Below are 25,746 nucleotides of genomic sequence, written 5' to 3'. Positions count from 1 at the left end.
CTGATTACACTGAACTGACTTGAGCTGAATAATGACACCATTGTCTTCTGTGGAGCAGCTTATAGCTGATATTAAACGCGTTTCAAAATTGATGATATCTGCAACATTATCAGTTATTTTCCTAATTAAATGTGACTCGACTATTTAACCACCAGAGGTGCAGGTGTTTAACCAACCCGAACGCTGAACTTTCACGCACCAGTGAAGCTCTTATCAACCTTTCTACAGGTCATCTGACTCCAATACACAACGCTGCATTTCACAACAGCGTGGCCTTGAAACGGCTTCAAAACATAATGTCCATAAACACATTTTTGCCACGATCAAGTGTTTAGTGAGTCCCGTCATACTGCATGAAGATTTTAAAAATCATTTTCGGGGACGGACCTCAGAAGAAGAACTCTTTACTTAATTGCAATACATTTCAGATCTACACAAAACTAAAAATGTTCTTGCTGTGAATATTAAAATCATTTAAGATTTGATATTGTTATTGATTCCTGGACTTTTTCAGGACAGAAAATGACAATTTTCTCACAGGTTTTCAATGACCGGATAAATGTTTTCAAAAACACTGCAGACCTTATTTAAATTCACCCTCTCCAGACATGCAAAACTTTACTATGGTCAAATTATTTATTTATTTAATTTATAATATACAATTATTTACTGTACACTTTCCACCAAAACACCCCATTCAGAAGAAATACTTGAAAAATACACACACGCTTATACATTGCATTAGTATATTGTATTTTTTCCAACTGCGGATGGCACAATTTTAACACTTTTTTTTTTAAAATAAAGCGGGGGAAAAAAACAACAAATTAAAACAAAGGAACAAACAAATAAGAAACTTGGGTTACACTTTTATTTAAAGGTGTAATTATGCATTTATAATTAACTACATGTATTTATAGGTTTAGCTGCATGCAAATATGCATAATTTATAGTTATTACTATAGTAACTACATGAAACAAGGACACTAAAATAAAAGTGTTACCGAAACTTGTGATGGTTTGAACAGGGAATCCCACTTCCGCATCAATTATTCATATTTATTTATTTATTATACATACACATATATACATATATATATATATATATATATACACATATATATCTATATATATATATAATAGCATTTGATTGTGCCATAATAAATATTTTCCTTAGAAATAATACATATTTTACATTAATCACAGTTACTATTGACAACTAAATATAACATATGTATTATATGTTATTCCAAGCAGACGTTTTACATGCACCGACTGCCACAGGTCGTGTTTCCTTATTGAACGTTAAATTACAACAATAAAAACTATAACACTGATTTGAGATACCAATGTTAGTTTCCAAAAGGATAAATTAAAATAACAGAACGATTCTGCAAGTTTCTTACACCGTTTGAATGAGATCCCAAGATTCATTACAACAACTGCGGTATTTTGGCGAACGCTGTGGTTACCATGGTAATTTTCATACGAGTTTCCATAACATTGCTAACGTTAGTTCTGCGCGCAGCCGGCTTGCAACACGGTTCACGCGCTCCATCAGACAGACATCAATGCATCATGTATGAACATATCGCGCGCGCTCTGATCCCGCACGCACCAAACAGCTGTTAATGGCGCATGTAACAGCCCGTTGAGTTGGAAGGGCTTATTTGCAAGTAATCCACATCAACGCTTCTTTAAAATATTCCCATAATCAGTTTATAGAGCAGTGCGCGCGTGCACTTCAATGCAACTGAACGCAGCTGCGAAATAAACCGACGGAATACCGCACAGAGAAAGTGGAGCAAAAAGTAAAACATACGCTAAATGAATGTTGGGACACTGCAGCACACACACACTCATCCTGCGACATGTTGCTGGAACACATTCGGTCTGGAAGTTGCTCGACCGCTGCACGGTAACCGGCGCATTTGCACGTTGAGTGAAGACCGCACGCGTGCACACATGCACGTATAAAAGCGTTCCGTGATTAAAGCGAGAGGAGGTTTGGGTCAAAACTGCAGCACAGGCTCAAAATGGAAGGGCGCAGTGAAGAGAGCGCGGCAATAACCGACGCCAGCCGCTTACCTGCTTCCAATCTGTCCTCATGTGTGTGTTCTCTGGGACATCTCAGGCTCGCGCGACCATATTCATGGGGGAAATATGGAGTCCGTTGGAAATTGTATGGAAAAACTGGCGTGTTCTCGACTTTCCGACCGCTTTAGCACAGTTTGCTAATTTAAAATGTCCCCACTAGCCGTCGCTGGAACAAATGTGTAGGCGTCATTTCCGCTGCGATGACGTCGATAAAAACACAAGGCACCACCATGAGATTCGGAGAGGAATTGCGTTTATTACAAAAGTCAAATGTATTACATTTATTAACATGTTTAATATCGCATTTATGCTCGTCTTAGCCACAAAATAAAACATTTTAAAAGATAATTGCGACTTTTTTTCTCACAATTGTGTTTACATCTCGCAATTATGACTTTTTTCCCTCGCAATTGCGAGTTTATATCACGCAATTCTGACTTCTTTTCTCACAATTGTGAGCTATAAAGTCACAATTGTGAGTTATAAAGTAATAACTGTGAGTTATAAAGTCATAATTGTGAGTTATAAAGTCCTAATTGCGTGATATAAACTTGCAATTGCGAGGGAAAAAGTCATAATTGCGAGACTTAAACACAATTGTGAGAGAAGTCATAATTCTGAGGGGGAAAAAGATTACATTTTTCTCAGAATTGCGAGTTTATATCTCTGTGGCGGAAACAAGCTTCCATACTTATTAGATATTTAAAGTTATCTAGATAAAGTGTTCATGAAGTCCACTTTCTGCTCCAGCTGGGCATCCAAGGCAGCCTTTGAATACAAATAATGTTACTCAAATTACTATTTCCAACAAGTATATATTATATATGTATAATAATGATATAAATTAGTGCTGTCAATGTTAACGCATGCAATACAATTTTTCCAGTTTAAAGGTGCACTGTGCAAAAAAAATTCAGTAAAATATCCAAAAACCACTAGGCCAGTGTTATATATTTCGTTCAGTTGAGTACTTACAATATCTCAAATGTTTCCAACTATTTGTACATCGTGAGAAATTGCTATTTTAACCAAGGAACCGGGACATGTGAGGGAGTCGCCTGTCGATGGCGTCATATCTGCGTTACCCTCGGTTTCCGGTTTTATTTTATTTGTGTTTTGTTTTTATTTTGCAGAAACGCTTTACTCTCACTGCAGTGTGAACAAGTGTCATAGCAGCCGCGGAGAGAACGCAGAGTAACGTCATAACATAATTTTCAACACACTCAGATGTATCTGATATGATAAACAGAGCTGTGTTACCTCATACTCATGACTGGAAAAGCGGAAGTGGCGCCGGCAACTGTGTCATAATAAAAGTCTCGCTGCTCGCAAGGCGTGCGTTGCGTTTATCTTATTAACAATCACTCCAGCGGTTCCTCAGCTCCACAACACTCGCTCCTGCTCTGCTTCATACTACAGTAACGTTAATAATCGCATCCTTGAACATGATTTCTGGCCGAGTCCTATCCCGATTCTTTTCCACCGGCTGTGAGGTGAAGACCACATGTCCCAGGATTCTGCGCTCAAACGTGGTGTCATCAAACTACGCTTTTGTTTTGAACAGGCGACCTCTAGTGGACGGAAAAGTTACATAGTGCACCTTTAATGCGCTAAAAATATTTTACGCAATTATGCAGTATCCGTTTTTATTTCATCCTTTGGCTAGCGTTACATTATATGATCACGCTCTTATTCAAGTAAATGCTTTAAAACCATTCAAGCGAGACAAGACACAAGAGAACACACTGTCTGTGAATGGTCTGTCACACACACACGACACGCGCCAGTATCATGCATGTACAGACAGCGCAACAAAATCGAGTTCTCTTTCGCGCTTTAACAAACAACACACAGAATTATGCCAAAATGTCAGTTTTGTCGAGTATCCGCATAAGAACCGGTTTAAATGATTTAAATAACGTCTTAAATGAACTAAAAGAGTTGTGAGAAAATGGGATCCGCGTCATGTTCGGCAGCGGCAGATCTGTCTGTCATTAAAGTTAATCAAAGACGAAAGGGAACAGAGAAAATCACTCACTGCTCTTGACTAAAGAACGTTTGTAGCTTTAATAAGAATTAAATTATATTTAATACATTTATGCAGTGCGGGCTGTTTGATAACTGTATTACATTTCTGTAGCCTATATTTCCTACCTGTTAGACAAGGCCACAGGTAAATATGACATTTATTATCGAGACAGAGCGACACGCGTCATAATCTGAAGACCACGCCCACCGGGGTTATTACTTTACTATTATGTTATTACACTGAGAACTACGCCCACTACAGGGGAACGTAATCAGAGACAGGAAATATCATATATAAAACTGACATTTGGATATTTCACTTACCAGTGACAAAATGTTTACTGCACACATAGGCATACTGAGACATACTGAGTGTCAGGATCCCAAAATGTACCCATTCTTCCTGCTGAAGCTTCATGTCTTATTGCCTGTCTCCACTTTTGTCTCCATAAACGCTTGTTTTTTTGGGTCAACAGCTTATAAAAACTTTTTTCTGGGTTTTTTAGCTTGTTTGCTGTACACCTTGTCACATATCAGCTTTTAGACATTGTTCTGTTTTTTGTTATAAGTCCGTAATGACAAGGAGGCGCTTCACGCAATGCAAAGTCAATGGAGTGCTTTGGATTGCCCCCCCCACCCCACCCCGGTGTGGGCGTGGCCTAAATATGCTCCGTCTCTTTAGGTTTATGTAAGGATTGTTTTAGGTTCACTTAAATAAAAAGTTATTATATTTTTTAAGCCTAATAAATGTTAAAAAGCTTTCAATCACACTGTAATGTTGAGTGGCTATTATTATTAATGTTTAAAATTTGGGGGGAAACCCATTTCATTGAGACATCAGTAGCTGTATTAGTATCACTGATACTGGCCTTCATTTATAAAAATATGTCATTTAACAAGTATTCAAAATATACTGTCTTTATGTTGTTTCTACGTTAAAGGGATAGTTCACCCAAAAATGAAAATTCTGTCATTATTTACTCTCCCTCATGTTGTTTCAAACCTGTATGAGTTTCTTTGTTCTGCTGAACACAAAAGAAGATAGAGTGAAGAATGTTTGTAACAAAGCAGAGAGAGCAACCATTGACTACCATAGTATTTTTTTCCCTACTATGGCAGTCAATGGTTGCTCTATCTGCTTTTGTTACAAACATTCTTCACTCTATCTTCTTTTGTGTTCAGCAGAACAAAGAAACTCATACAGGTTTGAAACAACTTGAGGGAGAGTAAAAATGATGACAGAATTTTCATTTTTGGGAGAACCATCCCTTTAATTTGGCGATTTACAGTGAAATTATTACGTTATAAAATATATTGAAAACATATAAAAAGTGTATTTAATTGCGATTAATCACAGAAAAAATGTGTGATTAATCTAGTTATTTTTTTAAATCGATTGACAGCACTAATATAAATTAATACAACTGTGAATGAAAACGTACCAGCTCTCGTTTAGCTTCCTCGATTTTCACCCGTGCAAGAGCTGGACTCTGGAAAAAAAAAAGTACAGCAATAATAAATACTGAGAAGGATTGATGAAGGATCAATGATAAGAATTTTAAAAACAATTAACAATGCTTTATTTGAATGTGGATGTGTTTTTCTTTTTATTGAATTGTGTCCTACATAATGTGCATGACAAAAATGAATATTTATTAACCACCCACACATCAAACAACAAAACCATATGATGGTTTCCATGTTCAATAAGGCAAATCTTCATATGAATGTACTTACAGGGCTCAAATCACTATACGGCTCTAGTTTCTTCTTCAAAGGTAGTGTTTCTTCTTTCAGCGCGGCAATTTTCTAATTATAGAAAAAAATTGAGAAAACAACTTCTGGTAAGATGCAGTTTTGTTTCAGTCATGTTTATTTAATTTAAATGTTCTTTAGTGTGTAATGTTGAAAAAGCTCTGCAAAGTTCCCAAGCACAAATTCACTCCAGCAAGAGTTCTTGTCTATATCAGTGTCACTGTTTCTGAACTCCCCGAAATGCCTCCATTGTAGTCTTGAACTTTCTTCCAGGAACGAGCACGTCACAATATTCTTCAATTAAATAATTCCCGCCCAAGACATACGCAAAATAAAGGGGCGGGGCCTGGTTGAGCTAGTTATGCCCTGTCCAAATACCCACACTTCCGGTCTTGGCCACTTGAGAGCGCTTGTACACGACAGGAAGTAAGTGCACAAGACTGTCCCATATCTTAGGCCCCAAATGGCACCCTAAACCCTCACGGTATTCCTCTGAGTCTGCACTTTCACGACGTAATGCCGCTTTGACTACAGGGTAGAAGTCCTCTGCGTAGCTCGCAAACTTGCGGGCTCAGCTGAAGTGCACAAAGGGGGCGCTCACGAGCACTCTTCTTTAAGCTTAAATGACGAATTGGACACCCTACGGTCTTGTGGACCGAAAGTGCAATATTTGGGACAGGGCCTTATAAATACCAAAGTGCAGTGCCCTTAATGCACACTAAACCCACACCATCTCGACTACTGCTTCAGAGCGGTATTCGAGGCTAAGTGTATCCCATCATGCATAATATTCGGGAACTCGCGTACGCCGAAATCACAAGATGTCGAGGAAAACATTCCACCGTAAGTTTAATTAACTAGATATTACATAGTAAAACAAAGAGTTGCACATTTTATTGGTGCAAAGATGAGTAGGCTATGTGTAACATTCGCAACTGCTTTTTATCACTTAATTAGCGCCACAATTTTAAAATTAAGTAGTGACTACTGAACAGACATTTAGAAGTTTATTTTAAAATGCGAAGTACTGAAAATAAAAAAAAGCTCTGCAAACACTTGCATTTTGTGCAACACTATAAGCGTGTCCCATCAGGTAATCAAAAGTTCTATACACACTCCTACTTGAACACTTGGGCCAAATACAGGAACGTGGTCAAGTGCAAAGACCGCAAGTGTGGGTATTTGGACAGGGCATTAGTAGGTGTGTTGAAACTCTCGGTTATGGTGAGGGGTGGGATATTTCCAAACACGCTCGAAGAGGTTGACCAATCACAACACAACCGACCAATTAGAGAACAGGAGGAGGGGCTTTATAGAGACAGAAAGTAAGCAGGGGTGCATTTCCCTAAAGCATCATTAGCCAACTATGTTCAAGGAGTCGTGTTTCCCGAAACCATAATTCCTATAAAAAACACAACAAACCGCATTGGAAAGTTGAGTGGTTGGAGCGACAGCTTTCGGTTAGAAGCATAGTTTCTTGTTTGCATTACATGGACTTCATAAATCCTTATCTTGAGCAAAATAAGCAAGCTGACATTTATTACAATCTATATATTTCATTTCCTATGTATATACACAAATTTAATTGATATCATTTAGTTTCTCAAGAGATTTAAAGTAGGGATGGGCAACAGTGGTAGAGTAATCGAGTACTCGAACGTGACCGCAATCATCGATCATGAGAACGATGATCGCCCTGACTTAAAAAAAAAAAAAAAAGTCTCTTTTTTTATTGGTCATTGCGTCATTTTGCGCGGTACCGGAGGTCTGATTGGCAGTGTTGCCACAGTTACTTTGAAAAAGTAACTTAGTTACTTTACAGATTACTTGATTTTAAAAGTAACTAAGTTAGATTACAAGTTACTTTATTAGTTACATTCATCAGTTGCCGACAACACCTCTGCAGCCTCAACATAAAAATGACAACCGTTTTTGCCAACACTAAACATAAAACATGTTACTAAACATAAAACACTAAACATAAAACCCTAAACATGTTAATGAAAAGGTACAAATTACTTTGTGCTCTTATTAAATACATTTATGAAAAACAATTTATATATAATTTTTAATTTATATTTATATATGAATGTAAATAATTATATGGGCCTACACAAATAATATAAAATTACAAGATTTATATTTTATTGTAAACGTAAGAACATTATATTTTTATTTTTTATATATATATTTTTTAATAATCTTTAAGTGCACAAAACTATGAAAATATATGAAACGCTTCAAAACAGAGCGGCAACAAAGCGCTTATGCGCATCCCGGGTGCAGAATGATGCGCTTAAAGCAACATGGAATCAGAGTGCGCAGTGCAGCGCGAGTGCACATTGAAAAGTCCACGGCATAAAGAGAAGATGAGCGTTGAGCCCACAAATCCTAGTCTACTATGTAGCCTATATCGGTCCAAACATTCACTGATTATTTGTTTCTTCACAGTTTTTAATTCTTGTGCGTGTGATGCTAATTAATAGTCCTTGTGTTGTCACCTGAGTAGCGAACATCTTTCAGAAACCGCTAGATAAACTCCAGGAAGATAAATTATTTTATCAACATATCAAGTATTATAACGGGAATATATCATATGGAGTGAGCTTTACTGCTGACTGGAACCAAACGACGCGCAGTTTTGCTGAACGGAGAATGATTGACAGCTGCAGCGGAGGAAAGACATTCAGCTATGGAATAGCTTTAGATGACTTTGTAGGCTACTAGCAAATAATAATATACTAATAATGATTGCTGAAGGATAATGTGACAATATATATTTCTGATGATTATTTAATTATCACGACATGCCTAATCTGAATTGGCTGCCTGTCTTGAGTTTTGTCGACAGACGGAGGCGGCAAGAAATTTGACGGAGCGGCCGCCTCGTAATTCTCTATGCAGGAAAACCCCTGCTGAGACTAAACAAGAAAGCAAAAATAAATATTTTTACTAAGGAAAATGACAAAAAAAAAGTAACTCACAGTGACTTGGATAAGTTACTTTAATCTGATTACTGGTTTGGAAATAGTAACGCGTTAGATTACTCGTTACTGGAAAAAGTGGTCAAATTAGAGTAACCTAACTGATCCACTTTCGCGGCACGACTGAAGCGTGGTGTTGTGACGCTTCCCCTCATGTGTATGTTGATGGGCGTTGCTCAAGTTTACCGCTATGGGTGTGTGTTTGAGCCAGCGGGGAATGAAAAACAAAGGACCGGCGAGAGACTTCCCTCCGTCTCCATGTGCTCTACTTCTATTGGATAGTCGCGTTGCGTTCAACGGATTCATTTGCATAAAGTTGAGCTTCGGTCAGCTTTTTTGACGCGCGGCGTTTGTTCAAATGCAGCGCCGCCTTCCCGGAATGCTTTGCGTGAAGTTCATGTGCGCATTCGCGTCCTTTTCTGCAGATGCATGTTGTCTATATCTGATTAATCTAATATAAAACGCGTTTGGTTGAGCTTAAGCTAGCAAAGCGCTGCCGTTGTACCGGCTGTTGTTCATTCTCTTCAGTTTCAGCTCAAATGCTAGCCTGGCGTGGCCATACTCAATTCTAGTCAGAATTTGAGTCTGGTACCGCTCCATTGAGCTTTGATTATGGGGCGTGTTTCAACCGAGCCAGGAAAGACCTCAATTGGATAGACCCACAACCAATCAGAGCAACGGAGCGACGCGTAACGTTAGTTGTCAAATGTCAACAGAACTCAACTGCACTGTTACCAAGTCCGTGTTTTTCTCCATGTCCGCGGATTGAAGCGACCCCAATTATGTGATTTTATAAACCCAGGAATGCGAATTTTAGCAGGCAACCTTGCCAAAATAACATATTTTGCCAACCAAACGTTTTGAGTAGCAATTGTGCGCGACATTGCAAAAACACTTGGAAACCCTGTCTGCATGCACGCATGATTAAGTAACGTTACAAGAAAAACATGAGTGTAAACGATCTTTGGCAGTAATAAAATAATTTAAGGATACACAGAGTACTTACCAACACGATCATCGTTTCTGAGAGAAATAGTAAAGGTGAACGCATATACGAACAAGTTCTCCGTTTAGGATAAGAGCAAATTCAACCCAAGAGCCTTCGATGACGTGCATGATTACATTACTGTTTATCATCTGTCCATCATCGTCTAAAGCCCGCCCTGACAATTTCATTGGTCCGAACAGTTTCTGTTCGGGCATAATTCCTCCTCTATGGAGCGAGTCCAGACCGAATTGCCCGAGCAAAACATTTTGTGGGCGGGGCTAAATTCGGCTGGCATCCAGGCTACTCAAATGCATTAATGCTCGACATTATGGTTTAGAGACGGTCATATTCTTTTTAGATAGGCTATTTCTTTCTCAGAATCATTGATATTAGTAATGCAGCAGTGCTATACTGTTCTCATATTTTTTAACAGTAGACCTAGTTTATTTAAAGTTGTTTTTCGTTATGAGTTCGAAAACGCGCAGTGATGTCTGTAAACGCTTCGATCATGAATAATACAATTAAGTGCATGATGTGCAGAGTCAATCTGTCAAAGCATTATAATGAGAACACGATTTTAATAAAATGTTGTTTCTGTGTGCTTTCGTTGTCCGTGTATGAGCGTTGTTAAGGGAAGAGCGCATTCAAAATGTTCCGTTTCAAACCCTTCGCCTGTAAAATCTAGCACGCTGAAGTTCACGTGCGCATTCACGTCCTTTTGTGTTGATTTAAGTTGTAATAGGTTCATATTAATCTTCATATTAATTGATATAGGGTGCGTTTGGTTGAGTTTATTAACCAGCTAGCAAGCTCTGCAGGGTGGTGTTATTCCACAGTTTCAGCTCAAAGGCATGCTCAATATTATTGACTTGGTTATTTGAGACGGTCATTTTATAAAGATGTTTCTTTTTCAAATACATTTATGCATCATAATCTAGCAGTTATTTTTAGTTTTATATGTTCATGTTTTCATGTCACGTTTTTATTTGTCAACAACCATTTTCATAACAGTATTTTCATTATCTCAATGACGGACATGCCCCGCCCCCTGCATATGCCCCGCCCCCGAGTACTCGAGTACTCGTTTTTGAGACCTATCGATGATCGAAATGAGAAATTGACAAAAATCCCCATCCTTAATTTAAAGCGGTGTTTCTGAAGAGTGAGGTGTTAGTGAGGCCAGCAGGGGGCGCTCCTCCTGTGGTCTGTGTGGGTCCTAATGCCCCAGTATAGTGATGGATGCGGATGTCAGAGATGCACTGTCCTTCGGATTAGATGTTAAACCGAGGTCCTGACTCTGTGGTCATTAAAAATCCCAGGATGTCCTTTGGAAAAAGAGTAGGGGTGTAACCCCGGCATCCTGGCCAAATTTGCCCATTGGCCCCTATCCATCATGGCCTCCTAATCATCCAGTGATTGGTTTCATCGCTCAGTCTCCTCTCCACCAATCAGCTGGTGGATGTTCTGGCGCAATATGGCTGCCGTCCCATCATCCAGGTGGTTGAGGAGATTCCCCCCTTCCATGTAAAGCGCTTCGAGTACCCAGAAAACCGCTATATAAATGTAACAAATTATTATTACGAAATATATGCGTACGTGCTCTAGTACGCAAGAACGAGCCTATGATTGAATCTGGAAAACAAACTGACAAAAATGAGAATTAGTTCTCAGATGCCATGTTCGTAATTTATAGCAAAGAATCTAGCATTTATTATCTCAAACAGATTCATTAAAATAAGTTATTTCTCCACCACCTGCGTGACATCATTAACCAACGTGGTTGAATGACAAATGTGACAATACGGTTGTTCATCTTAAATAATGCATTGTATGTAATGTCGTCATTGTATGGGAAACCCACCCCAGAGGGTTACTGACAGACTGAGAAGAGAGGAGCTACAACAATGTCAAATGACAAGATGATCAAATATGTGAAAAATAATGTTTTATTTTAAAGGTGTCATAAACTGGCTTTTTTTTTTTTTTTTTTACTGTTGTCTGAGGTAAACTTATGACGTTTGCGTGGTTTTTACATTAAGAAATATCATAATAAATACGTAATAGGCTATTTTCTGCATTGGTTTTGATGCTCTCTGAAGAAACGCTTGGTTTTTATGGGCGTGCCGCACTGAAGACTTGGAAGTTAACGCCCACGGCTAGGATTGGATAAGATTTGCATATTTAATGAGCTTCAGCTCCTCTCAGTACATGTGGGATTTGTTTTGAAAGCGTCTGGAGAAACGCTCAGAGGACTCGCAAAATGCCTTTATCAACCAAACACAAAGATATCATCTCTCATCCACCCGCGATTGATTGGAATGTTGTCGCCCGATCAGTGAATATAACCGCAAACCGTACACAAATACACACACACACACACACACACACACACGCACGCATCCTATGCTTCTGCATCCTATGATGTCAGTGGTCGACATATTGTGAGATCTCTCGTTTTCTGGGCCTGGTGTCTATAAAAGCTTTTCTTTGACTAACAAGGACGTTTTCAGCTCTGAAACTTACAGGATATTCTTATATCACGATGAACTTTTATATATCAAAGGCTCAAGGGAAAGTTGATTTCCCAATTCATCACCCCTTTAACATTCAAGCATGAAAACCTATTTTAGTAGAGCCGAAAAACTAAATCGACACTTTGTAAAAGGGCCTTTTTAAAATAAATCCCTACATGATGCAATTACAAATGCCATTTACATCATAACAGGCTAGTTATACGCCATTGTAGGTGTGCACAAAAATATCCTGAAAAGATAGAATGACTTTATGATACTAATGCTGCATTCACATCATGTTATTAAAAACATCTTTGTTGGTCTGTGATCTGGTAAATCAGTAGGGTAGTTTACCTCTGATAACTGCAGGATGGCCTGATGGGTAAGAGAATCATGCATCTGCCGCGAATCCAGCTTTTCCTGTCATAAACACACAGATTCTGTTTGTATAAGGCTGCATGACAGATATAATCAAACTGTATGAACTGATGCCTGGATACAATACTAAATAAAAAGAAACGCAAACCTGTGCAATCTTATTCCTGCAAGCGAGATCTCTGGATTTATTCTTCATGAAGTCCATGTTAAGAAGCCTCTCCTCCGCTGTAGCTGCTTCCACCTGCTGTATGTGTGTGATCTTCGTCAAATCGCTGAAAAACAGTTTCACACACAAGTGTTAGCTTTAGATCAGGGGTTTCCAAAGGTTTTCCAGGGGTCCGTGGAAAAGACTTAAGAAAATCTGAACAAATAAATAAATAATATGATCAAAATAAAGTTAATTGATTCATTAGATTGTATAGAAACTTGTTTCCACCACAGAATAAAAATTAAAAAGTAAAAGATAATTTATCTATAAAGACTTTATTTCTTAGAATTGCACGTTTATCTCTCACCATTCTTACGCTGCATTCACACGGTGAAGCTTCGTGCTGATGCGACCGTCATAGTGACAACAGCCAATCACACGTCGTCTGCTCTGGGGTTGCATGAACGCAATTGGCTAGCGTCTGCGCTAGGGTATTTGCATAGGGCGATCTGATTGGATGACGCCTGCGTTGGCGCTTGAAACGTTGAGAAATCTTCAACTTCTGCCGCTTGCAACGCGACGGAACCCACAATTCAGTTCGGCAACGCATGACATCACCCATTCAAAGTAAATGAGAAGCGTCAACGCCATTGCCCCGTGTGAATGCAGCGTTTGGAAAAAAGTCAGAATTGCGAGATATAATCTAAAACAATTCTGAGATAAAGTCACAATTACCTTTTTTATTCTTTATTCAGTGTGGAAACAAACTTCCATAAGATTGAAATAAATAAGTGATTAAAATAAAAAATATATTAATCTATTAAATAGACAAATTTTGATTATGATCAATATAAATAAAGAACATTTAGATTAATATTAAATAAATAATACATTTAACAGTAAATTACTATTGTGACTATAAAAATAACTATAAAATACTAATATTTAAGTGCATAAATTGGTGTTCATAAAAAATGGATGCCTCTTAAATTTTAGATTTTGATCATATTTGTGGGTCTGTGGCATCTAAAAGATTGAAAATCCCTGCTTTAGAATAATTTGAGCAGTTACTATAATCAGGAAGAGGAGTTGAATTAATGACAGGAGCAGTATAAATCATGACAGGTAAGAATCTTTCCAACCAAATCATTACCATTTTGCACAATTAACAAACAAAGAACAGCCAAGTGAAATGCATTAATTATCTCTTGTGTTTTCGTACTCCTGATGTTTTTTCCGAAGGACAACTGAGGCAGTGATTTTCTTCCTAACAGCAGAAAGTTCCCGTTGCAACTTGCGGTCCGTTTTCTCCGCCTCCAGCACGTCATTGGTCAGTTTATTGATTGCTGGCATGTAGCTGGAGGGAACAAGAGTGTGAAATCAAACACAGTTTAGATCAGTTATTATGCACATAGGGACGCGGCTTAATGTGACTTTGCCTAGTAGATCCTTGGGATGCAACAACTAACAACTAGTTTTTAAGTGCCCCAATTATGCTACTTTAAAGGTTCCTAATCTTGTTTTAAAGGTCTCCTACAACTTTAACACTTAATAATATACATTGCACATCACCACTCATCTCTTAAAGTCTGAAAATATTTTGTACGAAGATTCAGTCTCTCTAAACCCCTCTTTCCCAGTCTGTTGTGATTGGTCTACTCTGCTCTGATTGGTCAGATGACCCAGTCTGTTGTGATTGGTCTACTCTGCTCTGATTGGTCAGATGACCCAGTCTGTTGTGATTGGTCTACCACTTAAAGCGTCGGAAACAAAACCAACTATTACCATTTCTGAATTTCAGCTCTGGATCTTGATACACAGTGATACGAACAGTATCAATATTTTTAGTAACGCGGTTCCAAAACCACCACGCATGCTGCATCAGGAACATGTCTAAATTATGACTGTAATAGATATATTAGATTAGATTAGATTCAACTTTATTGTCATTACACAAGTACAAGTACAAGGCAACGAAATGCAGTTTAGGTCTAACCAGAAGTGCAATAGCAGCAAGTGCAGGATATACAACGTTTGCATAAGTGCAGGACATGGATATGTACTGAATATATATAAATATATCTATAAATAGAAAGATGGTTATTACTATAAACAGAATTTACAGGTGAATATGTACAGTGAATAATATACAGATGGTTAATACTATAAACAGAATTTACAGGTGGATATGTACTATGAATATAATATAATATACAGATGGCTATTACTATAAACAGAATTTTACAGATAGAGGTATACAATGATATGTTAGGCTAAAATGAGGAATATGGTAGTGGATTAAGGTAGTGCAATAAATTATGGACAGAAGCTATCCGAAAAAAGTGTAAAAGTGCAGTGGAAAGTGATTGCATATTACAGTTAGAAGTACGGTGCAAAATACAGATGTAAACAGTTGGTACTGTAAATAACAGTCGGCAGTGCAAATGAGCATCATCCAGTTACGGTGTGGTAGTGCAAAATGCATAAGTAAACAGTTGTTACTGTAATAAACAGTCGGTAGTGCAAATAACAAAGTGAAGGCGGATGTGAGGTAGGAGAGTTATCAGTATATGAGGGAAGTGGATCAATACACATCTACTACTTTTATCAAATCAATATATGATGCATTTATGATGTAACATGTTATTTTACCTTCCAAGCGATGTGTCCCTGAGTTTAAGCACTTCAGCTGTGCTCTCCAGCACCGACAGCAGGTCCACTGTGGGTTTGGAAAGTCCTCCAAGCTGAAGTCCAACCCCCTGGAGAAGCACTTCCTGCAGATGGGCTCCTGCCATAGACCACAATGAAAATCATGGACTAGCAGCCCCAGCTCAACATGAAAACAAGACTAAAAAATTATGATTCATTTATTCCACAACCTAAAATGTACATTTGCTGAACATTCATGCCCTTGGCAGGCTGTTCAGAGTCTCACCATCACTGCTGTACTCCTCTGTTTTCTGCTCGTGGTCCTCGATGAGCAGCTCAACCTCTCTGCATCTCATCTCACTGCTCTCCGCCAGCTCGTACAGAATGTCCACTGTGCGCTTGTTCACCTCAAACTCCGGTACCGGCTGCTGACCGAACACCTTCCTGAGCCACTGGGTCACCTGCAATTGTATATGTAAATGTAATGGTATATGCAAAAGCTTTGAGATTCAAGGATCAATGTTAATTGCCATAGCTTGGCAACACCATGGCACTTTAAAACATAATATTATTCTGAATGATTATTATATACATTTACACTGGTATTCACTTTGTATTTCAAGGTACAAAGGATACCACAGTATTGCATGTCCAAAATTGTTGTATTCATTTTTGTTGTTTTGTTTTCATCTACCACACAAGGACGTGTTGTATAAGACAACATACCATATCAAAATGAAAACGTTAAAATATATAGTATACAAAAAAGATTAGCACAGATAAACACTAACGTTACATGGAGCTGCTGTGAACATTTAAGCATTGACAAAGCGAATTGTTTCGCATTTCATTAATTTAGCGTATATCATTCTAGTGACTTCTACAAAGACATTAACTCACGATTTTGCTTTTCTCGCACATATTTCCAATAATTCAGTGGCACTTCTAATCAGATTAATTTATAAACTTCCGCTCCCGCCACTGGATTTGTTTTCTTCTTCTTGTTCCGGGGTCTCAATGCGCATTTCTCATTGGCTGCCCGAATGAAAAACCGACCAATGAGATTGTGGGACGCTGAAGCACCGCCAAATGACAACGCATCAAGGGAACTGACATTTTATCAAATAAAAGCATGAATTATACGTTCATATCAAGCCAAAGAAAAATGTTCAAAACGTCAAGACTTACACATTTTTTTACGGTCTATGAGACTAACGCAGAAGAATAATATTAGATCAATATATATCTGTTACTTTCAACTTAAACTTTTTTTTTTAATTTGCGTGATTTTTTTTTAAAGATAAGATTTATTGTTATCACAAAAGCGTTAACTCTATGTAAAAATAATTCTGTAATTTGTGAATACAGATAAATATACAGTGTAAATATATTTTCTCATACAACAAATTAAAATAATATATTTTTTTTCTCCCTTTTTCTAGTTTTAAATTAAATTATATTAGTTTGCCTATTAAGAAGTATATTTTTCTAAAAAAAAAAAAAAAAAAGGAAGAAGATATGTTTTTGAGTAGTTGTGTATTTTATTTTTACTTTAAAAGAAGTACGTTTTATGTTCGTTAACATTTTCACAACATTCCTAAAAAAAAACTTAAAAAAAATCACCATGTATTGTTTTCACAAAAGTGTTAACACTATGTAAATATAATTTTGAGATTTGTTTTATTGGTTTATATTTATAAACATACAGTGCACATATACTTTCCCATGCAACGAATTAAAATAAAATAACTGTATCTAGTTTTAAATTAAATCACATAAATAATTTGCCAATTTAGACGTATGTTTTTCTAAAAGAAGGTATGTTTGGCCAATGTTTATACTATTAAGAAGTAATCGTTCATAAAATATGAGCTGTTGTTCCTCTTTTGTATATCGCTTTGGATAAAACTGCCTGATATTATAAATATTTTTTGTTTTTAAATCAACACAAACACAGTTTAATTGATATAACCTTGACTTTACACGTTATAATCTATATATGAACAAAAATATATCGTGTCGTCTAAGGAACTACATCCGGGTCTGTTGTTGACCTTTCCTATATGAGCTGCGCTCACGACCTCCATTTCCTTCACTCAGCTCCTCGCGCTCCAGCCGGCCGCTGCAGGAGAATACACACTCGAGCTCACGCGACACAAACTATCAATAACCATGCTCTCCGTTCGCGTTGCGGCGGCTCTGGCCCGCTCCTTGCCCAGACGTGCCGGATTCGTAAGTCTCCTTTTGTGGCGTTTTACACCGCCGAGCCGGTGAATGTCAGAGCTTGTAAATGGCGTGAGGCTGCGCGTCGCCATCTTGCAGCATGAAGGGCCTTCCTATCCTGCGCTTCTTTAAGCTTTGTTTTTCGTTTTAACGACGGCAACATGTATTTTTAGGGGGCCGTATCTACTTGATAAAGCGTGTATTTGCCTTCTAAAAGGTTGCGAGTGCATTTTTAGCGAAGTTATTAGCAATGAATGACTTTCCCAATTGAAGGTCAGGAAATGCTGCTCGGGTTTGTGACAGATCAGCTGTCAGTAGCTTTACTATCTACATGAGTGAATGTGGAGCATTTGAGTGCTTATTTCATGGTTTAGTGCATCCATGTATAGCCATTTTGTTGCGTTTACTCTTTATTTAGGCGTGTGTTTGTTTGGATGATGTCATAGTACTTTGTGCCGCATTATGATCACTGAACACATTATGTTTGCAAATAAGCTACACACACTTCGATTAGTATTTGTAGTTGGTATGCTATTACACTGCTAATAGGTTTAGGTGCAGTTGTGTGGTTGTTGATGGCGCATGAAGGTCAAGGGCTCACGAGCAACATGCTAGGATTCTGCTGTCTGTTTATTACTAACTGTGTCATTATAGTATAATAACCAATATGTTTGCAATTGCAGGTTTCCAAGAATGTTGCTGCTGCATGTGTTGGAGCAAAGAACCTGCACACTGCCACACCATGGCTGCAGAAGACAGGTTATTAAATGTTTCTCTTCATGTTGCCCTTGGGTTGTTTAGGTCAGGGTTCCTCAAACTTGGTCCTGGAGGGCCAGAGTTTGGCTTCAACCCTAATCAAACACCCCTTCCTGTGATTTTTCTAGTGATCCTGAAGACCTTGACTAGTGTTTGATCAGGGTTGTTGGAGCTGAACCTTGCAGGAGTATGAGGAACCCTGATTTAGGTGTTGCTTTTGTATAATAGCATAAATATGTTGACCGATCCAGCCATGCATGCTCAAACACTCTCCACTGTTTCTCAGGCACAGCGGAGGTTTCCAGCATTCTGGAGGAGAAGATTCTCGGAGCTGATACTAGTGCGGATCTGCAGGAGACCGGCCGCGTGCTGTCCATCGGTGACGGTATCGCTCGTGTGTACGGGCTGAGGAACGTGCAGGCTGAAGAGATGGTGGAGTTCTCCTCTGGCCTGAAGGTGAGCGAGACAGGGGTCATGAGGTCGTCAAGCAGTCCAGATGCTTCAAGAGTCTTAAAGGGATAGTTCACCCCAATATGATATACTCGCCCTCAAGTTATTCCGAACCGGTGTGAAATTTCTTTCTTCCGCTGAACACAAATGATGCTTTGAAGAATGCTGGTAACCAAATAGTTGATGGACCACTGACTTCCATTAAGCTGTTACCCTTTCCTTCAAAATATAATTTATTCCGCAAAAAGTAATCCATACAGGTTTGGAACAACTTGAGGTCAAGTAAACTTGTATTTTTGGGTGAACTATCCCTTTAATTTTCACAGTATACCTACACTTTTTGTTGAGTGCATTGTTAGAGATGCATGTTTTGTGTGTATGCACTGTCTAGTATAGACACGCCTACTTTCCCCCTACATTTTTAGAATCAATTCTTAAATATTTAACATGGCTGACTAGTTAACTGTTTAAATTATAAATCTGGGGGTGTATTACAGAAACATCTTAACATCTGTTTGGTAACCATAGCAATTTCAGTTAAGACCTCATTTAGGACCAAAGCTATTACAGAATGACATTTCTTAAATTAATAATCTTACCTTAACTCTGGATAGGAAACGGGTATTACAGAAGCATCCTAACTCAACAAAAATCCTAAAAGCTGTCTTAACTTTAGGACAACCCCACTGGTGTCCTAACTTAAAAACTTTTGGAAATCCAATGGTAAAAATCACAGTACAAAGAGCTTTTTCAGATTGGTGTTGCGTTTATTAATTATACAAGATGAAGAGAAGTGGCGTTTGATGGTGGAGGACCCAGAGGATGTGCTTTGATAAAATACTAGTAAATGATTACAGATTCCACAACACATGATTTTGCGTTTAGTTGACAAATTGCGACCAAGGTTAAAGGCTAAAGTATGCTGTAGTTTCTCCATTTTGATTTCAGGTTTACCTCAGAAGCAGTTTGCGCGTTGTTGGTTGCTTGGTAACAGACCTGACAGTTGATTACCGAACTCGATGGAGAGGTTTAAGATTTCCCAAATAAAAATTTGATTTTGTAAGGTGGGATAAGAAGCCTAAATCAAGTTAAGATTTGCTACTGTAATACGAAATTGTGAGAATTTAACTTCTCATATCTTAAGTTAAGACCTAAGATAGAACGTTTCTGTAATGCGCCCCCTGTAGTATAAATGTAAACATGGTGTTTAAATAAAATGGTACAAGTCGATTATATAATTTATTTTTTTATTTTTTATAAAACTGTCTGACTAGTAAAGCTTTAAATGAAATTTAGTAACTTGGCATAAATAACTCAAATTGAAATTAAATGATTTGAATTAAAGTTGTTTTTAAATATTGAATCCAGTCTCTGTATTCTTGGTTAACCGCTTCTCCTCTTAGGGAATGTCTCTGAACTTGGAGCCTGATAACGTTGGTGTTGTGGTGTTCGGTAACGACAAACTCATCAAGGAGGGTGACGTCGTCAAGAGAACCGGAGCTATTGTGGATGTTCCTGTCGGAATGGAGCTGCTTGGCCGTGTTGTGGACGCTCTGGGAAACCCCATTGATGGCAAGGTGTGACACCAATTGGATGCTTGCATCGTTGTAGTTGCTTTCTTTAATATTCGTTCCAATTGTCAGAATTGTTCCTTTAAGAGTTAAACAATCTGTCTTTGTTTTTCCTCCAAGGGTCCCTTGGGCTCTAACGAGCGTAGGCGAGTGGGTCTGAAGGCCCCTGGCATCATCCCTCGCATCTCCGTGAGGGAGCCCATGCAGACCGGCATCAAGGCCGTGGACAGTCTGGTGCCCATTGGTCGTGGCCAGAGAGAGCTGATCATTGGTGACAGACAGACTGGGTAAGTGTAGGAAGATGACTAGACTTTTTGGCATTGCTTGCTTCAAGCCTATTGTAGCTCAATCCATTTATAAATGTTTTCCCCAGCAAAACCGCCATTGCCATCGACACCATCATCAACCAGAGGCGCTTCAATGAAGGCACAGAGGAGAAAAAGAAGCTGTACTGTATCTATGTGGCCATCGGTCAGAAGAGATCCACCGTGGCCCAGCTGGTGAAGAGGCTGACGGACACCGATGCCATGAAATACACCATCGTGGTGTCCGCCACCGCATCTGACGCCGCTCCTCTGCAGTACCTGGCTCCATACTCTGGCTGCTCCATGGGCGAGTACTTCAGAGACAACGGCAAACACGCCCTGATCATCTATGACGATCTCTCCAAACAGGTGAACTTGGCACTAAAGCTGCAGTCGCATTTACTCCTTTAAATCCAGACATGACCAAGGTGTCATATAGGCCACACTAGACTAACTAGTGGGCTTTTATAGAAGGGTGAAGCACCAACTTGTTGATTAAACATTGACAAAGATGTTATCAAAACAAACTTAAGGGCTTATTTTGAAAGATGGACTCTTACAATTTCTATCAACTACATTTAAATATTTTATAGAAACATGTTTTGTTTAAGATGTGTAATCTCTATTTGCACTTAAAATGGTTGTGGGTAACTCAAATACCACTTCTAAAGCTGCGGTCTTGCATATGTGATTGAGTATCATATACATCAGGCTTTTATGGGTATGATGGAGTGAGAATATGGATCTCACATCTGAATGTTATTCAGGTACCCAAACAAGCAATATGGTGCAGTTGCTGTTATTTATATGGGCAAAAACTACTATCTTCGGATGGCCTGTGAAGTAAATTGAGAGCTTAAGGGTAGCCGATGTCAATTTCCCAATAATGTCTTAAAATATTGAAGTGCTTTTAGATCTATAATCAAAGCTCTGCAATTTTAAAACCAATGCGAAGCGATGAATGAGACAAACGGTCCTCAAATGTAGTGTTAGATGCTCTATTTGAACCCCCCCCCCCCTTTTTTTTTTAAACCATTGTATTGGTTAAGTAAACAAGTTGCTTCAGTCCAGTAAATGTTCATCTTAAAAATATTGCTAACAATACAGGGTTGTTTACTTTTAACATCGCCCTAGAAATGCGCGTATCAAATAATTTGTTACTTTATATAGCGCTTTTCTAGGCACTCAAAGCGCTTTACATAGAAGGGGGGCACCACCAATGTGCAGCACCACCTGGATGATGCGACGGCAGCCATATTGTGCCAGAAGCCCACCACACACACCAGCTGATTGGTGATTTAGGAGGCCATGATGGACCGAGGGCAATGGGCAAATTTGGCCAGAATGCCGGGGTTACCCTACTCTTTATCGAAGAACATCCTGGGATTTTTAATGACCACAGAGTCAGGACCTCGGTTTAACGTCTCATCCAAAGGACAGAACATTCCTGCAAATGATACAGTAGCTAAATGTAAGCTTTGTCTCTTTCAGGCTGTTGCCTACCGTCAAATGTCCCTGCTGCTGCGCCGTCCCCCTGGTCGTGAGGCCTACCCCGGTGACGTCTTCTACCTGCACTCCCGTCTGCTGGAGAGAGCGGCCAAGATGAACGACAACTTCGGTGGTGGATCCCTCACCGCCCTCCCCGTTATCGAGACCCAGGCCGGAGACGTGTCCGCTTACATTCCCACCAATGTCATCTCCATCACTGACGGACAGGTGAGTCCCTGCACAAGCAGATGCTGCACAAAGATTGGATACACAAGCTGATCTACTCCATCTCTTCATGCAGATTTTCTTGGAGACCGAGTTGTTCTACAAAGGTATCCGTCCCGCTATCAATGTGGGTCTGTCCGTGTCCCGTGTCGGCTCTGCTGCCCAGACCAGGGCCATGAAACAGGTTTGTTTTGTGTCCTAGTTTGGCTCCCAATGGATGTTTAGCTTATTTCTAGTAGGGCTGCACAATATAGCTTATTATTTTTATTTATTCCCCCATATTGCTATATATAACCAGTCAATGTTTCAATATTTTTTACATAGAGCAGCCCTAGTTTGGGTTCTAACACGCCGGCTTTGTCCCCCAGGTGGCTGGTACCATGAAGCTGGAGTTGGCTCAGTACCGTGAGGTGGCCGCTTTCGCCCAGTTCGGTTCTGATCTGGATGCCGCCACACAGCAGCTGCTCAACCGAGGCGTGCGACTCACAGAGCTGCTCAAGCAGGGCCAGTACTGTAAGTACACTGCTGCCCTCTAGTGCTTAGGAGGACACGCTCACACTCACAACCTATCTGTAATGTTCCCATGCTGTTGTCTTAAGGTCCAATGGCCATTGAGGAGCAGGTGGCCGTCATTTATGCTGGTGTGAGAGGACACTTGGATAAGATGGAGCCCAGCAAGATCACCAAATTCGAAAAAGCCTTCCTTCAACACGTCATCAGCCAGCACCAGGATCTGCTTGCAGCTATCAGGTACATTTCAGAAGCTATTCTTCATTGTAAGAAATGCCAGGAGCACATTGTTCCTGAGCCATCACTGTAAAACTCCTATGATCGCTTATACTCTTATCTTTTTGTGTTCTAGGACCGAAGGTAAAATTTCAGAGCCCTCTGATGTAAAACTCAAGCAGATTGTGCTCAGCTTCCTCTCAAGTTTCGATTAAGTTTCCTGTATTGCTAATGTTTTGTCAATGTTCGCATAGTGCTCCTGCTTAAATTTATACAAACCCTAAAGAAATTCAAGTGGCACTTGATCCTCGATGTACAGAAATCTCCTAACAGAGAATAAAGTGTTCCCAACTCCATCTCTTTCTCTCTGTGTTGTGTGCTTGTGACTGTTTGAATTGTTCAGTGTTTATTTAGGGGTGTTCGGTGCATTTCGGGTTAATGTGTCAACTGGTAGCCTTAAATGTTTAAAGGTAGCCCAGTGTTACTGTTTTCTAGGGTTGTAAATATAATGTACATCTCAAACTGTGCCAATGAAAATGTGGCTTTGATTTAGTTGAGTCGTCAACCCCTTACAATTTAAAATACAATGGGTAGTTTGGTAACGCTTTATAACATTTACTACAATAGCTAACATGAACTAAAAATGAAAGACAAGCATTTTTACTAGGTGTTAATTTCAACAGTTGCTAATGCATTAAAATCAATAGTTTTGTTAATGATTTAATAGACTTGAACTATGAAAAGCTCTTTTACTACGTTTGAGTGATTTATATACTGACATGTCAATTATTGAAGTTTAAGGCATTTACTAACCTTAACTAATGGGACCCTTTTGTAAAATACTGATAGTTTTGAAATGGACTTCTGATTGCTGATACTCGGTGTTCCACTTCATGTGTGAAACATGAGTCATGAAGAGATTTCAGTTTTCAAAACTTGTTTACCTGTAAACCTCGTATTCAAACCTAGTTGTGGTGTGAGCTGAGGTCATATCAGTTCAATATCATTTTAGGGCAGTTACACATTCTGCCACTAGGGACACTCTTCTTCAGCTTAAACTATTGTTGGTTTCATGTCTTTACCACCAGGTGGAGACTGTGCACTTCAGGACACTAGTGATGGCAATGTGCATTTGCTGTAAAATACAAAAGCCCTGTAGTAGTTGGTCAAAATTTGGATTAAACTTTAAGCAGTAGCTGATAATGCCAATGGAGAAATTGTAATGATTATGTAAGACATGGTCTTAACAAACTGAAGTCCTGCAGTTGGAAATGGCATTAGAAATACAACTGACACTTCCCCCACATGGGTAAGTCACACTACAGAACTGACAATCATTTTGACAGTCTAGTGAGATGTTTTGTAACATGGTCACCATATGTAAATGTGCACCTACATAAACTACAGCAACTGCTTCAGACACTATAAAAATAAAGGTTCCAATTGGAACCAAAAGGGTTTTACATTCTAATGTGACAGAACTGCTTAAAGATACGGTAGGATTAAAAAAACTTGTGTTATACTAAAAATCTCTTAACATCCTGATTATAGCGTTTAATAATTAGAAGTGGTTTAAATATTAAAAGATGTACATATTTCTTCTGTGGAAGTCTCAGGACCAAGCAATGTTCGTCCAATCATTGCATTCGGTCCGAAAACGCGAATAGAGCATCAAAATCGTGTCTAGTTGGACGCTTGAACATTTTGAATCCATTCGTGCGTCCACAGCGAATTGGACGCACATAAATCGAGCGGTTGAAGCGAAATAGTCACGCGTTGAAGGCGCTCCAGGAGAAATGTCCTAAAACACCACTCTGCCTCTTTTAATTTTCATTAAAAATAAATATTAAACATTAATAGCAACACACGTGGTCCAGGCAACTCCTACATTGTCTTCACTGCATGTATATTTCAATATCCTAAAAAATAAAGTTATGAAACTTCTCTTTGCCCTCAGTCAAAATGATTTGGCAGACAACAAATTATAGATTCATGACACCAAAGATCGCCCGCAAGATGAATTCTATCTCATGTTTAACCACTACAGAGGCATCCGATCCAGTGGCAAACGTCAGAAGGACTGGCCGAGGAAAGGCTGCTCTCGCTGGGGTTAATGAGCGCTGAGCACCGCTGGTCGCCTTGATCTCACAACTCCAAAAACACAAGATTATTTTATTAAAATAGGCGCTCTTTATAAATAAACCACAGATTTGAGCTTTAAACGACTACATTCTCACCTGAAAAAGTCTTAAAACTAAATTGACACAATAACAGTAGTATTTTAAAATTATGCAGGGTTTTTCATCACGTAACTTTACCACGTGACAGCAGCAAGCAGGCTCCTGATTGGTTAACGTGGCGCGAATTGACACCAAAGTTCAGATTTTTCAACTCGGGCATCAGACGCGAATTCCCTTCAAACGCATGAATGCACAAAAAGCACCAAATAAAATAACTCTCGT

General features: G+C 39.0%; 3 protein-coding genes across 5 annotated transcripts in view; 1 reads left to right on the top strand and 2 right to left on the bottom strand.

Moving 5' to 3' along the window:
• Nucleotides 1-2,276, bottom strand: part of ark2n (arkadia (rnf111) N-terminal like PKA signaling regulator 2n) — a 29,447-nt gene extending 27,171 nt beyond the window's left edge. For all 3 annotated transcript variants that reach the window (XR_013817829.1, XM_079834062.1, XM_079834063.1), the window contains exon 1: nucleotides 2,089-2,276. The gene's annotated coding sequence lies outside the window, so the exon portion shown is untranslated. The remainder of the gene's footprint in view (nucleotides 1-2,088) is intronic.
• Nucleotides 2,277-2,329: 53 nt separating this feature from the next.
• On the bottom strand, nucleotides 2,330-16,581 carry haus1 (HAUS augmin-like complex, subunit 1). The gene is made up of 9 exons (XM_079834508.1): nucleotides 16,441-16,581; nucleotides 15,827-16,001; nucleotides 15,544-15,679; nucleotides 14,114-14,248; nucleotides 12,892-13,015; nucleotides 12,720-12,785; nucleotides 5,863-5,934; nucleotides 5,568-5,615; nucleotides 2,330-2,865 (listed from the first exon to the last, which is right to left on the bottom strand). Exons 1-9 carry the CDS (start codon nucleotides 16,459-16,461, stop codon nucleotides 2,806-2,808), a joined length of 837 nt encoding a protein of 278 aa, XP_079690634.1. The 5' UTR covers nucleotides 16,462-16,581; the 3' UTR covers nucleotides 2,330-2,805.
• Nucleotides 16,582-17,579: 998 nt separating this feature from the next.
• On the top strand, nucleotides 17,580-23,640 carry atp5fa1 (ATP synthase F1 subunit alpha). Its single transcript, XM_079835744.1, has 11 exons — nucleotides 17,580-17,772; nucleotides 18,447-18,522; nucleotides 18,806-18,975; nucleotides 20,373-20,546; nucleotides 20,661-20,827; nucleotides 20,914-21,214; nucleotides 22,337-22,561; nucleotides 22,635-22,742; nucleotides 22,927-23,071; nucleotides 23,158-23,308; nucleotides 23,421-23,640. The coding sequence occupies exons 1-11, from the start codon at nucleotides 17,713-17,715 to the stop codon at nucleotides 23,497-23,499; spliced, it is 1,656 nt and encodes a 551-aa protein (XP_079691870.1). The 5' UTR covers nucleotides 17,580-17,712; the 3' UTR covers nucleotides 23,500-23,640.
• The last annotated feature ends 2,106 nt before the right edge of the window (nucleotides 23,641-25,746 follow it).

Source organism: Gobio gobio (assembly GCF_949357685.1).
Source record: "Gobio gobio genome assembly, chromosome: 14".
Classification (NCBI taxonomy): domain Eukaryota; kingdom Metazoa; phylum Chordata; class Actinopteri; order Cypriniformes; family Gobionidae; genus Gobio; species Gobio gobio.
This window is presented reverse-complemented; position numbering and strand designations above follow the sequence as displayed.